At 28.0% G+C, this 15,042-nt stretch overlaps 1 protein-coding gene across 2 annotated transcripts; it reads right to left on the bottom strand.

Annotated features, from left to right (window-relative positions):
* Positions 1-3,926: 3,926 nt before the first annotated feature.
* Positions 3,927-10,041, bottom strand: LOC109813456 (aldehyde dehydrogenase family 2 member C4). Of its 2 annotated transcripts, none has more exons than XM_083072647.1 (9): positions 9,882-10,041; positions 8,364-8,506; positions 6,107-6,490; positions 5,534-5,623; positions 5,096-5,269; positions 4,856-4,993; positions 4,573-4,710; positions 4,406-4,467; positions 3,927-4,310 (listed from the first exon to the last, which is right to left on the bottom strand). In XM_083072647.1, exons 1-9 carry the CDS (start codon positions 9,949-9,951, stop codon positions 4,037-4,039), a joined length of 1,473 nt encoding a protein of 490 aa, XP_082928773.1. In that variant the 5' UTR covers positions 9,952-10,041; the 3' UTR covers positions 3,927-4,036. The 2 variants fall into 2 exon arrangements, with proteins under 2 accessions (XP_082928773.1, XP_082928778.1); XM_083072652.1 differs by having other exon boundaries at positions 4,156-4,326.
* Positions 10,042-15,042: the final 5,001 nt, after the last annotated feature.

Genomic DNA, 15,042 nt, shown 5'->3' with positions numbered 1-15,042 from the left:
TTTACAAAATTTTAAAGACACTGTAGAAATGCAATGTAATTGTTTATATTTTTAAAAATAATTATACTTAAATATTGTAATACAAATTTTAATAAATTTATATGGAACTTATAAGATTTGTATGGTTTTATTGGATTTTAAAAATGATAATATAGATTTTTAGAAAATAATATAATTAATTAAAAAAAATAACATTATAAGGTTTAAATGAAAAAATAAAAGTATTATTTTTTTTTTTTGCTTTTAATATACAATTGATTAATAATTATCTAATATTTTCATAAGTAATTTTTTAATATATTAGTGAGGTGACGTATTTTATATTTTTGTATTTTATTTAATATAAAATGAATAATTAAGATTAAGTAATAAGGATGATTAAAAATATGAAGATTTGAATGATTTTATGTGATTAGTGATTATATAATATTTAATATTTAATATTATATTTTATATTTAAAAATTTAAGGATAAAATTATTCAAAATGAAGTGATGATATGAGGATGAAAAATAATTATGAATTAATTTATTATTTTTATATATAAAGTATAGATATATATAATCTTTTATAAGTTGATATTTTATTATTTATATTATTAAATTTAAATAATATGTTCAAAATTAAATATTTATTAATTGGTAAGATTATCAAAAGTGACATTAACAACTTGATGGATGACTAAACCTATTTGTTTTTATAATTTTTTCTTTTAAATTACATATAAATTATTAAAAATAAATAATTTTTTAACATATATATATATATATATTATTTTAATTATATTTAATATGATATTATATATAATTTAAATAATAAAACTTTCACTCTTATAATTATGCACACTCAATATTTTATTTTTATTTTTATCAAATATACATCTCACATACTAATTTTATAAATAAATTAAAATTTTCTCTTAAGTTGTATTTAGATGAAAAAAACTTAAAAATTGATATTTAAAATTTTAATTATTTTATTAGATAATTTATTTGAAATACTTATTTTTTACCATATATTTTTTTATGTTTTAATATTAAGTTTCATTGAAAATCAAACATTATAGTTAAATGTAATTATGAGTCATATTTAATAATTTAAAAATATTTTTAAATATTCAATAATTAAAAAATATTGTCAAACTATACATCAATATTGATAGATATAAAATTATAGAACAAAAATAGAGAGAAAAAGAAAAAAATTAAATAAAAAAGATAAACAAAAAGAGAAAGAGAGAATATAAAATTGAAAATAAAATAAGAAAGAGAGAGAAATAAAAAAGATAAAACAAAAGACTAAGAGAAAAGAGAGAGAAGATTATTGAATGAGTAAATTACATATAAATTCTAATAAAATAAGCAATTGAAATCTCTATATATATATTTTAATATAAAAGACTTTTTTAAGTAAATTTTTTTAATCAAATAATATCAAGATATTCTTAAAAAATCATGATTATCAATTAAATATTTTCAAATTTTGACATACTCTTAAAAGAATATTGATTGTCTTAATTAAATATTATCTAATTTTTTAATATTAAAAATTTTTCATTAAATATCATAAGATTTTTTTATAATAAAAAAATATCTTTTAAAATTTTTGAAGTATTAAACCAATATACCCTTAAATTATCTATTAAATATACAATGTTATATTACATTTGATGTGTTAGTCTCGCATATACGTTTATGTAATATTTTATTTGTACTTTTTCAAACAGTAGGGTATTATTCAGCTGAATTTCTTTTGGTGTATTTAATATTATTTTTAATTAAATATTAGTTTTATTTCAATAAAATATGAAATAAAGCGTAAATTAAATATTAATATAATTTATCAAAATAAAATTTGAATTTTGATTAAAATGATGTAAAATAACACTAATCCAATATTTCTTTATTTGTAGAGAAAATAGGTTAAAAATTAGTTTTACGTTGTATATGGTAAAATTGTAGATTTTATAGTGGAATCATGTTTGATTTTATCATGCGTGTCAAAATTATATTTGTGTAAAAAAAATTGTTAGTTGTTGTATTGTCTAAAACTATAACGATTCCCACTTTAAGTGATTATTGACTCAACTAAGGAATACTGGCTCTTTAATCTTGATCGAGCTTAGTCAACTCTAAGGAGTTTTCTATCAACTTTTTTTTACACCAGGTTTTGATTGAAAGCAACCTTCTAGCATTTTGTAAAAGATATATTTTAAATTTTAATGAAAGATATTAACAGTGGAAAATGTGAGACCCCTTTCTCCTTTTCCTTTTCTACCCTCGACTCTCTTTGCTTACTCACTCTCATTTTTCCTTTCACTCATACTCTCCTTACTCTCTTCTTCTCACTTTCCTGATTTTCACTTCCGCCGTTTGGATTCAAGGTGGTGTGGTTGAGTAGGTGAATCGGAGCTCTTCTTCTTCTAATCAGTTGCTCAAGTTGACCTTTCTCGTTCAAGCTCCATTCCTTCTCTTTTTCTTCTGCGTTCAAGTTCCCGGAAGCTCGGAAATCATTGCCGAGGTAAGGGAAGCTAGGTCTTGCTGATTTTGGTTGTGAACGAGTTCTAGGAACTCAAAATTGTTGGCTGATGTTACTGATTTTTGGTTGAAGTGCTGAAAATGAACTTTGGGGTTTTTGGGGTTTTTGATGAATTTTGGGTCTCTCACTTGTTTCATGGTTGCATGTGTAAAAAGGAAGTATTTTTGACTTGATGTGCTTTTAGCTGTTAAACTTTGCTGAAATTGCTGAGAAAGGTTGTTTTATGCTGAACTAAGCTGAATTTGATGATATGCTGTGCTTATTAGTTGTTGATGCTGAAAATATGATGTTAAGCTGTGATAGATGTTTAATGCTGTGCTGAGCTGGGCTGTTACTAATGATTTTCAATGATGTCTTATATGATATTGCTGTGCTCTAGAATGATGAGCTGAGTTGTGAGTAGTAAGCTGTGTTGAATACTACTTAGCGGTGTTGTATACTGATTTACTGTGCTGTGCTGTATACTGATGTGCTGTGCTGTGAAATGCTGAGCTGTATGCTGTTATAGCCACTATTGTGATGCTGTTATAGCCGCTATGTCGGTGCTGTTAGCCACTATTGTGGTGCTGTTATAACCGCTATGTCGGTGCTGTTAGCCACTATTGTGGTGCTGTTATAGCCGCTATGTTAGTGCAGTTAGCCACTATTGTGGTGCTGTTATAGCCGCTGAGCGGTGCTGATATTGCTGAATTGTTGTGGTGTAGTATAAGCTGTGCGAGTGTGCTGATAGCTGTAGATGTTTCCATTCATATATTTATATGTGTATGTTGATTTCTTTACACTAGCTTACCCTTTGTTGTCTCCATGATGTTTGGACTGCAATGATCATACTATGTATGGGAGCAGAGCAGGGATAGGTTGGTGGCTGGTGTAGGGTCTGTAGCTGGCAGACGGAGCTGATCTATTTAGATGTTTTGTTGTTTAGCTACTGGGTGTAGTAGCTTTGATGTATTTTTATTGTACACTCTAACTCTAGTTAGATTTGGAACCTTGTATATACATATATTCTAGATCTTATATTATATACTTTTGGAACCTTGTATATACATATATTCAAGATCCTATATTATATACTTGTTCTATCTGCCTGGTGTTTCCAGTGTGCTGTGCCGTGTGTAGTGACCAGCTGGGTCGTTACAGAAAACATTTTAAATTACATTTTGTAATCATTTGTTCTTTTTAAAGAAAACCTTTTTTATTATAAACATTTTTTTTGTCTCGTTCATCATAAGCATGTAGTTCAAATCTACATAATTTAAAATTTTACCAAAAATAAAATAATACATTTCAACTAATTTGTTTTTAAGTGTATTCCATTCAAGAGAGAGAGAAAAAAATGCAGAGCATAAAAGCACAACTCATTGGGTAAAATACTTCATGTGAATTGGGTTGTATGCAAGGTAAAATGTGCCCAATTTTATTGCTTAGATGAAAGCATATTGGCAGAAACTCATGTCTTGCTCATTAGTCATTACAGTTTACAAAGAGAACATATGAATTTAAAGCCAAGGAGAATTGTAAATGGGTGTTACAATAGATTTAACTTGTAGGTATTTGTATAGGGCTTCCAATCCTAAATCTCTTCCAAACCCACTCATCTTATAACCTCCATAAGGAATATCATTTCCAAAGATAAAATAACAGTTTATCCAAATAATGCCTGCACGAATTGACCTTGACATAGTGTTTGCTGTATCCAAACTCTTGGTCATAATGCCTGCTGCTAGGCCATACCTAGTGTTGTTAGCATTTGTAATTGCTTCCTCAATGGTCCTGCTCATATATCATGCTTAAATTTAGGATTCATCAAACAATGCACTTTTTTTTTTTAATAATAGTACTACAAAAGAGAAAAGGTTTCAACTTACTTAAACTTCATCAGTGCCATCACAGGACCAAATATTTCATCTTGGGCAATTAGCATGTCCTCCTAAATATGTTGTTGAGGGTAAAAAAAATAATAATTCAATATGATGGTTAGCTACTTAGTTATGCAATTGTCCTAATGAAGCCATACTTTTTAGTTAGAATTCACCTTAACATTAGAGAAAATTGTAGGCTCAATGTAGTAACCCTTGTTGCCCACTCTTTTGCCCCCTGTCAAAAGGGTGGCTCCTTCTCTTTTTCCATGCTCAATATAGGAAAGGATTTTTTCAAATTGCTTCTTGTCAACCTGCAATAGAAAGTTGTGCAAGTCAATAGAGGAGATAATGCAATGCCATACTTTCTAAATTCCTAATTGATATTCACTTATCCCATTTCTCTGTTTCTGAAACAGTTAAGAACAAGATGGAGGTTATGCTACTATATATCCATACCTGAGGCCCTTGTTGAACTTTGGGATCAAAAGGATCCCCAACAACCCAAGCTTTTGCCTTTTCTACCAGCTTCTTCTCAAATTCATCATAGATCCCTTCCTGAACAAATACCCGGGAACCTGCAACACAAATTTCTCCCTGAAAACCAGACAACAAGAATAAACAATTGTTAGTAAAATGTACAAAAATGGGTTGCTTTGTAAAGGGGATAATAACTTGTTAAAAAAAAAAAAACTTCACCTTGTTATACAATACACCCAAGAGAGCAAGGTCAACGGCTTTATCTAGATCAGCATCATCAAAAACTACGAGGGGTGACTTGCCTCCTAGTTCAAGCGAAACTGGTTTCAAATTACTATTAGCTGCAGCACGCATTACTTCACGCCCTACTTCTGTTGAACCCGTAAAACTGACCTACACATGCACAAATCACAATCAAGCAAATACTATTAGACTCACACATTAAAAATAATTAGATATATTGAGTAATATATAAATAAAAAAGACAATAAATTTGATGTTTTAAGATTTTGGATTAAAATGTAATATAAATTTGATTTGTGTAGTTTGTTAATATTTAATAACCAATTAGTTGAATTCTCTGTGGTGTTTAATTAACTCTATTCTCAAACACTTTATTTAAATGATGGTACTTCCAAATGCTTGACTTTAATTTACCTTGTCAATTTCCATGTGTGAGCATATTGCAGCACCTGCAGTTGGGCCAAATCCGGGTACTACATTGAGCACTCCATCTGGAATTCCAGCCTTCAAAACACAAGCAACCAAAACAAATCATCATAGCCCTAATAATTAACTTGAAAATGTCAATTGTGCTTTATAATTAAGAAAATTGTAGAATGAGAAATACCAATACAAACTCTAATACAAGAAATTATTATATGGTTCAAAAACTACTAAGTGGCCATGGTCGTAGTCAATCTCTACATAACACATGGAGATTGACCAAGACAACAATAGTTGAGATTATGTAATAATTTCTCTTCTAACACGCATTCTTGTTGAGATCATGTAATAGTTTCTCTTCTAACAAACATCCTTTTTAAATACTCTCTTTATTATTGATTGAAAAACCTCAAATTTATTAAGAAATAAAAAATTGAATGTCTAGCCCTTTATTTAACTGGTTTCCATATATGATTTTGTAGCTTCTAAGAAACTTTAACAAATAGTAAAAAGTGTGTTAAAAAAGTATGTTAAAAAATGTGTTGCTATTCTGAGAAAACATACCAGTTTAGCTAGATGAGCATAAAACAAAGCTGAGAGAGGTGTCTGTTCAGCAGGCTTGAGGACCATTGTGCAACCAGCAGCCAAGGAAGGAGCAACCTTGGAGACAAACATGGAGCTAGGAAAATTCCAAGGAATGATGTGTCCCACAACTCCAATTGGTTCCATCAAAGTATATGCATGGAACTCTCGTGCTGGTTTTAATACCTCTCCATGAATTTTATCAGCTGCACCAGCATAGTAACGTATAGTATTTGCTGCTGCAGGAATTTCAAAAGCCTTACACCTATGGTACAACTTTCCTGCATCAATGGCATCCAGTTTTGCTATTTCTTCTGCGTTTTCATCTATTAAATCTGCCCATTTCATCATGATTCTTGCTCTTTCCTGCTTGGAGAGAATCATGTTAAGTTCAATGTGTTGCATAACAACACGAAAATTGACAAGTAATAACTCAATTCAGGTGAGTCTTACTATGAATGTTTAAAAACTTGGATGAAAAATAAAAATAGAGAATTAAAATAATACATATAATAAACAATATAATTATATTGAAAAGAAATACAAAGAAAAAAAAAAAAAAAGATTAAAGAGTTTTTTTGTGATAAAAGGGGGAAAAAATGTAAACAACTCCAAGACAACCTACCGCCTTTAAACAGTGGCCGAAGCATTTACCATTAACGTAATAGATTAAAGAGTATTGATGAACCTATATCAGGTTCTCTGATAATTAATTTCTAATTCTTTTTAATCATTTTATTGGTATAAAATACATATCAATTAATTTTATTATTAACTAATCTGTATCGAAGAATATTTAACTGATTATTTTTAGTTGGATATCCCCCTCTAATCATATTCTTTTCATACATAAAATTCAAACCCAACATTTAAGTAAAAAGGACCAAGTCCAATACTACTACTAACAATAGGAATGGCAAATTAAATGAGATGGCATGGATCGTTTAGACCTACTTGTCAAAAACGAGTCAAGTTGGTATGATCTATCAAAAGAAAATAGATCACAGATCATAGTACACTATCTAAAGGCTGGCCCAAAAAAAAAAAAGAAAAAAAAAGTTTATATATTCATTTTAAATTACTTTTTTAACATATTTTTTTTATTAATATCTAAAAAACTTATATAAATCAATATATCTACATAATAAAATAAATCAAATGCACAACAAATTTATTACACTATAAATCACATATTATATACAAAACAAATATAAAATAACTTAATTAAACTTATATTAAAAATAATAAATAAAGAATATTAAAAAAAAAAAACGAGTTGATAAATCACAATACATGGTCTGATCACCAATTTTTGATAGGCCTGTGCACTGATTTGTGGGTCATGATTTATTTTTTCACCCTAATTAACAATTTATAGGTAACTAATTTTTAGTTTATTTTTTGTTATATATTTTTTTACATTTGCTATCAAATTGTTATTATTTTATCATTTTATTTCTTTATTTTTTATTTCCTGTTATTTCTCTCTTCATTTCATTCAAAATGGGGTAGAGGTTTATTATATTCTAAAAGAAAATATGTTTAAAGCATTTTTCTAAAGCAAATGTGCATTATTTGTCTTGGAAGGTGTGGCGTGCTGATCCAATGATGCCTTAAATAAAATGACAATTTGGTGTTTATGTAAAAAAGAAAAAAAAAATATACACTTCAAATGGGAATTCTGTCTATGAAAATATGCTTCTATACAGACTGACGTAAGGCATGATATCATCGGCATACAAATGCGAAATAAGGATTTTATAATTTATCAACAAATCAACACGATAGAATAGATAACTGAATTTTAAGATAAAATTAGTTATATTTTATGTTGTCTTAATATAATTTTTTACAAATTATAAAATTTAAAATAATTAATTTTGATATATTAAATACGAATTTTTATTTATTTTAAAAAAAATTCTTCAACGAAAAAGTTTATATATATATATATTAATTTCATATCTAATTTAATTTTTATTTATCATAATAATTTTTAAATTAAATATTATATTTTAAAATAAATTATCAATAAATAAAAATATTTTTTTATAATATATTTTGTCCATTCTATGGTCTTTTATTGAACAAGTGACAAGACATGACAAGAATCACACACTTCACAACTTTAACATATTTACATGATTAGTGAAAATATGATTTTTGATAATTTAAAACAAACGGTCTTAATAATTAATTTGAAATTAAAAAAGTAATGAAGAAAGGAATGATAACGTACCACGCCGGTCATACGAGGCCATGGACCGTGATCAAAAGCGACACGTGACGCTTTCACAGCAACATCGATGTCTTCTTTACTTCCTTCTGCGATCCTTGCGATTACTTCTCCCGTTCTTGGGTCTATGCTCTCAAACTCCCTTCCTGTTTTCACATTTTTATTTCAAAAATAATAAAATATTAGAAAGAATATTCCGAAAAGCATTTTTGAATAATTAAAATAATACTTTAAATTATAAAATATTAAATTAAATAATTATTTTATTATATATTTATTAAAAATATTAATATTTTAATATTTGAAGGATGATTCGAGAAAATTTTATAAAATTGTATCGTTATTCTATTTATTTTAATAAATAAAGATAAAGTTAGGCACAGATAAAACACCGAGTTTCCTTATAAGACATTAAAAAACAAATAACTTTAGAGGTCGCTTATGCCATCACTCATGAGTCACGATTAACTTTATTTTATCCTCTGAGAAAAGAAAGAAAAATAATATATTGTCGACAACGGAATCGGCCTAATCTTGTTATTCACGTTCCCTCACTAATTATATTCCAGAGGGGATAAAAAAATATATACTATAAAATACTAAATTAAAAATAAAAAAGTTATTAAATGAACGCAGAAAGCAACTATATCATGATTATTTTCGAAGTTAAAAATATAAATTAAATAAATATTAAATTAAATTACATTTTTAATTTTTTTCATCATTTTATAGTTTTAATTCTTATATTTTTAAATAGGGATATTTATTCTTTCAAATCTTAAAAATATGAAATTCATTCTCTCATCAAATTAATATATATTAATTATTAAATTTTAACGGTTAATTCATAAATAAATAATGTTATATTAAATAATATGATATTTGAAGGTAAAAAATATTTAAAAATATATATAAATAAAATTTATTAATTTATTAAAATAAAGATAAATAAAAAAATTTAATATTAATTTTTATTTTTTATATATATTATATTATTAAATATCATGTCATATAAATAGTAACATATTATTAAATAATATTAAATTTTAATAATTAATAAATATTAAATTAATAATAAAATATATTTTTAAATTAAGAAGACTAATTTTAAAATAAAAACATTAAAATTATATATTAATAAAAAAATAAAAGGAAAAAAATATAATTTAATTTCATATAATTAAAAATAAATAAAGAAAAGAAAACGATTGTCTGAGAATAACCACTAAGGCAAAGGTTTGAAAATCGATCCAAAGCATACATGATACATCAATTCACTAATTAATTTTCCTTTAACCATTAACCCTAAACAAGACAAGTTTTCCTTATGAACTTTATATGGAGTTAAGTTGTGACATTTCATCTAGTGTATGCGAAAAGAAGGGAAAATTTGCAGAAATGGATGAACAAGAGGGAGCAGGGTAACCCAGAAAGAAAGAACATAAAGTGAAGGGCATGCAGTAAAGGAAATTAAAGAATAGAAAGAGAAAAGGGTTTTGGTGAAAAATATATATAAAGAACCTGAAAGTGAATCAACAAAATCTCCATTGATGAAGAGCTTGGTGAACTTGACGGTGTTGAGATTAGTCATCTTAGGTGTCTCAGTCCGACAAAGAAAATTGAGGACAAAGGGAACTGACCAGTTATCAAAGTGGCTAATCCATTACCATTACACACATATATATATATATATATATATGAGAAACAACGGTTATATCATAATAATTTAGGTTTATTATTACCACACGTGATAAATAGTTCATTTTTAAAACAAGTTTGGTAAGGTTATATCTGTTCCATATTCCATTTGTATATACTTTTTTTTTTTCAAACATATATCTTTTAGAGAATTTTTATTCGAGATACGCTTGTATTAAATGCAAACATTTTACTCACTGAGGATTCAAATTTTGGTTGTGGAAACTAGTTTCTTTGCTAAATCCAGCTCCAAATAGTTAACTAATTTAGAGTAAGTAGAATTAATTAATAGTTTACCATGTTTTTATACAATAATCTAGTTAAAATTATCATACATGGAAAAATAATTTATAATAATTATTTTAAATTTAGTTTCGTCATAATTTTTGGTAGATTTGTAAGATTTTTTTTTTTACATTATTGATGCATAAATTTTAAATACAACAATTTTATGTGATGAGAACTGTTGTTATTACGGGAAAACGAGAATTATATATTTGACATGTAATTTTTTTATGACCGGTAAAATTATAAGATAAACGTATATAACTTTTTAAATAGTTAAATAATCATAAATTTTTAAATTTAACATTTTATATATTATTATTGTAACATTGTAAATTGTATTATTGTTTAATTAATTTTATTAAGTATATAATTTATATGATTTGTTGTTTTAATGTTTTAAAATTTTAAAAATTAAGAAATTTGTATAAGTTTAATTGTTTAGGAGTTGTTGTATGTTGAGGCATTATTAGCTAAGTTTTAGGAGATGTGTATAAAATTTTCTTAAGAGTTAAATTTCATGATTTATTAATTTTCTTAAAAATTTTAAAAAGATAGGTTTTGGAGTCTAAGAGATCCCTTTACTCTTTCAGATTTTGTAAGAGTATTAAAATTCTATCTAAGTAGTGATGTTAGATTAAAGATTCAAAATCTTGGTGTTGAAAATCTTGAAGATTTGTCATATGAAGAATTTTGGGATTTCTCTTTTTTTTTCCTTTCCTTTTCCCATTCCTGAACAATTCGAAGTAAGGGAAACTCAGATTAAACTTGTTGAGTTGGATGTTTTGATTCTTAGTTGTTCTAGCTCAATGATAGCTTTGATTTGTTGAGTTTGAGAAGTAAAATGTGGAATTCTTGGTGTTTTGTGGTTCTTGGATAAATGAGATTCAATTTATTCCTAGATAAGTCTGAAACTTGTCATTTCAGCTTTCTCCTTTTCTTTCCTCATCGTACACGTATCCATTCTTCTTTTTCAATTGCAAAATTTCGATCCAGCTTTTTTTTAATATTCATAAAATAAACAAAGACCACACAATTAACACATATAAAATGCTAAAAGAAATAATAAAAATAAAAAATAATTAAATAATATATTAAAACTAGCTAACTAACATAAAATGAATAAAGTTAGAGATATTTCACCAAATAATTATAATTATATTTTCTTTTAAAAACATAATAGATATTTCCTTCCTTATCTTAAGATTTTTAGAAATAAAAAAAGTGCGATAAAATAGATTCTGAATTTGTCCCACAATAATATATATCATTGTGTGAATTAGAGTAGTAGAACTTCCCTCTATGGATGAAATTTTGTAACCTTCTTTTTTTCCGTTTGAGTGAATAGTTTTGCTGCTTAGCACACCTTTATTTATTTATTTAATTTTTTAAGTCATGATTACTATTAATTTCAATTTAACTGTAATTTCTAGATTTTTAGTTACATTATAATTGATTAGTTCGATTTCACTAGATTCATTTACTTGCAGCTAAAAATTTCTCCCTCCTCAACCATCTTACTGATTTTGATCGATAAAGAGATTTTTATCTTTACAGTCAGGTTTTCTTTATCCCCTATTGTGGTTTTTTTTTTTTTGCGTTTATAATAGAGTTGTTTTAATGATTAATGTGACTTTTTTGGAACTCATTTGAGAGATTTTTTAGTAGATATAATGAATTTTTATATTGTTCTCTTAAAATATGTTTGAGTAATTTAACAAAATTTAGTAATGCTACATGTATACACCCATAATGTTCATAATTATCAATATATGTCAGTGAACCTTAATTTTTCATTTGAAGTTGATTACAATGGTTATATAATTAATGTATAATCATTGTGTTGAATCTTAAATTGTTCGTTTGGAAAATTTAAAAAGAAATATATTTTTATAGTTGATTAATATATGTATAAAAGTTAAGTCTCGTTTTAAATTTAATAAGATTTCGATTAACTGCGTTTCTTGTAGTTTTTTAGGTGCATACTTGACTATAATGAATTTGATATTAGCACTTCATTTTGTGTACTTAGAGATCAATGCAAAATATTGTTAAAATTTTGTCAAATTTAATGTAAGAGACTTTACCTTTATGTGTTAATTAAGTATCAAAAATTATCTTTTTGAATGTGTAGGGAGACACCTTGTATTAAAAAGTGATGTTGACATTATTTATGTCAAACGAACATAGTGATGGATCAGAGTTGGATAAATTATTTATGCATAAGTGTTTAATATAAGAATGAAGTGGAAGAATTTTTTTAGTTTGTACAAAGAAATGTTATAGATAGTAATGGAAGATTCTATTGTCATTGTGTGTTAATTATTTCAATTTGCAAAGGCAACCAATAAACATTATACGAGAACATGTTTTGTTTGATGTGTTTTTCAAAGGCTATACGATATGGACATGATATAATAAATTGTTAGACATGCCACATGTAGAAGTTTCACAGACACAAAAAAAAAATTGATTTAGAGATGGATGGTCGGCTAGAGAACATGATTCATGATCTTGAGCCCGCTTCTTTCTAATGCACACATTTCTATGAATCTTTGGAATGAAAAAAATAGATTCTATGTTTATAGAATTAGGCAATGATCCAAGAAGCTTGAGGCTTAGACTTGTTACATATGGAATGAATCCATATGGTAACTTAAGTAGTAAACATAATTCATGGTCTGTCTTGATAGTGATTTACAACCTACCTTTATGGTTGTGCATGCAATATAAATATGTGATGTTATATATGACGATTTTGGGTTCAAGACAACCAGGAAACGATATTGGTGTTTATCTAAGTCTCTTGGTTGAGGACTTGAGGATGTGGAAAAAAAAGTTGACGTGTTTGACATATTTTTTGGCAAAACTTTTAACATGCGTGTGATATTGTTTTGCACAATCAATAACTTTCCTGCCTATGACAACTTAATTGACTATAGTATTAAGGCACACAAAGCTTGTCCTATATGTAAAAATGACACATGTCACCATCAATTGTATCATGGAAGGACACTAGTTTACTTTGGGTGTCAAAGATTTCTTAGTCATAATCATTCTTGGTGTAGATTGAAGAAAACATTTAATGGTCTTTAGAAAAATGAAGTAGCTCCAACACCCTTAATTGGTGACCAAATTTATGAATGGGTGAATAACTTAACTGTAGTACTTAGGAAAAATGAAAGACAACCAATTGTGAAAAGTATATGGAAGAAAATGTCAATATTTTTTTAATTAACTAGCGTATTGGAAAATACTTGATGTCAAACATTGTATAGATGCCATGCATGTGGAGAAAAATTGTAACGACCCGGCTAGTCACTACACACGACATCGTACACTAGAAACTCCAGACATATAGAACAAGTATATAAATATAGGATCTAGAATATATAAATATACAAAGTTCTGGTCTGACTAGGGTTAAAGTGCACCAAAGAAAATTACAACCAAATGCTACTATCCCAAGTAGCTACAAGCAAAATATCCACACAAGCAAAACAGCTCCAAGGTCCGTCGGAGACTCATCCCAAGACGCCCACCTATTCCTGTTCTACTCCCATACATAATATGATCATCGCAGTCCAACAACATGGAAAACAGCAAAGGGTAAGCTAGTATACTTTAAAAATCAACCTATAATTAAATGCATAGTAATATCAGCTCATACTTAATAGCACATTTGCACAGCTCATACTATTCAGCAATATCAGCACCGCGATGCGGCTACATCGACACTGCTTAGCAGCAGCAACAGCAACAGCACCACCTCAAGTGGTTATAATGGCCCCTCAATTAGGCACATATCAGCACCAGCTAGCGGTTATTACAGCACCACGTATGTGGCAAACAACAGCACCGACTTAACGGCTACAACACCACACCATTCAACATAGTACAACATGGCATATTACAGCACAGCACAACATTTCAACACATCATACAACTCAGCTTGGCTCAACAGCATTAATCAATATTAGTCAGCATAAATCAGCATATTCAAAAAAAACACATCCAAAACAACCTTCAACTTATCATAATCACTCATTGTAAAACGACAACCATTACTAATTATAGAATATCTAGAGTCATAATGCTTCTATCATGTTCATCCTTATATCATATTAATGATAAGAAAATTTCCTACAACTCTCAGGAAGACCCCAAATCCTAATTCCTTCATCTACCATGTGAAAAATTTTAAAAACCGAAACAGCTATAACTAATGCTGATAGCTTGACCCCTCTTCACTAAAACGGCCATATCTGGAGTTCTAAAACTCCTTTTTGAGTGATTCCAGCGCCATTGGAAAGCTAACATCCAAGGCTACAACTTTCTTGAAGACTACAAAGTCCAATTATGAAAGTACAAAGGCGCTCAGCGCCTCCAAAGCGCTCAGCGCTTTGCCTCCAGAGATTCTCCTCTAGCTCTCTGCCTCTAAAGCGCTCAGCGGTTTAAAACGGCTCAGCCGTTTGGCTCCAGGGGGCTCTCTGCCCCCAAAGCGCTCAGCGCCTTAAAACGGCTCAGCCATTTGGTTCCAGGGGCTCTCTGCCCCCAAAGCGCTCAGCGCCTTTAAACGGCTCAGCCGTTTGCGACAGCGAACACAATCCCTCCACCATTTTTGAACAACAATCCTGCAGATCTTAACAGAAAATTAACATGCAAATGGATCAAAATGTCACATTTTCATCAAGGAGTT

This window comes from Cajanus cajan, chromosome 1, assembly GCF_000230855.2.
Source record: "Cajanus cajan strain Asha chromosome 1, NIPB_CcT2T_4, whole genome shotgun sequence".
Lineage (NCBI taxonomy): Eukaryota > Viridiplantae > Streptophyta > Magnoliopsida > Fabales > Fabaceae > Cajanus > Cajanus cajan.
This window is presented reverse-complemented; position numbering and strand designations above follow the sequence as displayed.

Bases quoted from the DNA above. Each gene is read 5' to 3' on its own strand.
- LOC109813456 (XM_083072647.1), bottom strand. From the start codon at position 9,951: ATGACTAATCTCAACACCGTCAAGTTCACCAAGCTCTTCATCAATGGA. The intron at 5,270-5,533 runs GTAAATTAAAGT...GTGCATGTGTAG, and splicing joins CACACATGGAAATTGACAAG to GTCAGTTTTACGGGTTCAAC. The intron at 4,311-4,405 runs GTAAGTTGAAAC...ATATATGAGCAG, and splicing joins ATGGCACTGATGAAGTTTAA to GACCATTGAGGAAGCAATTA.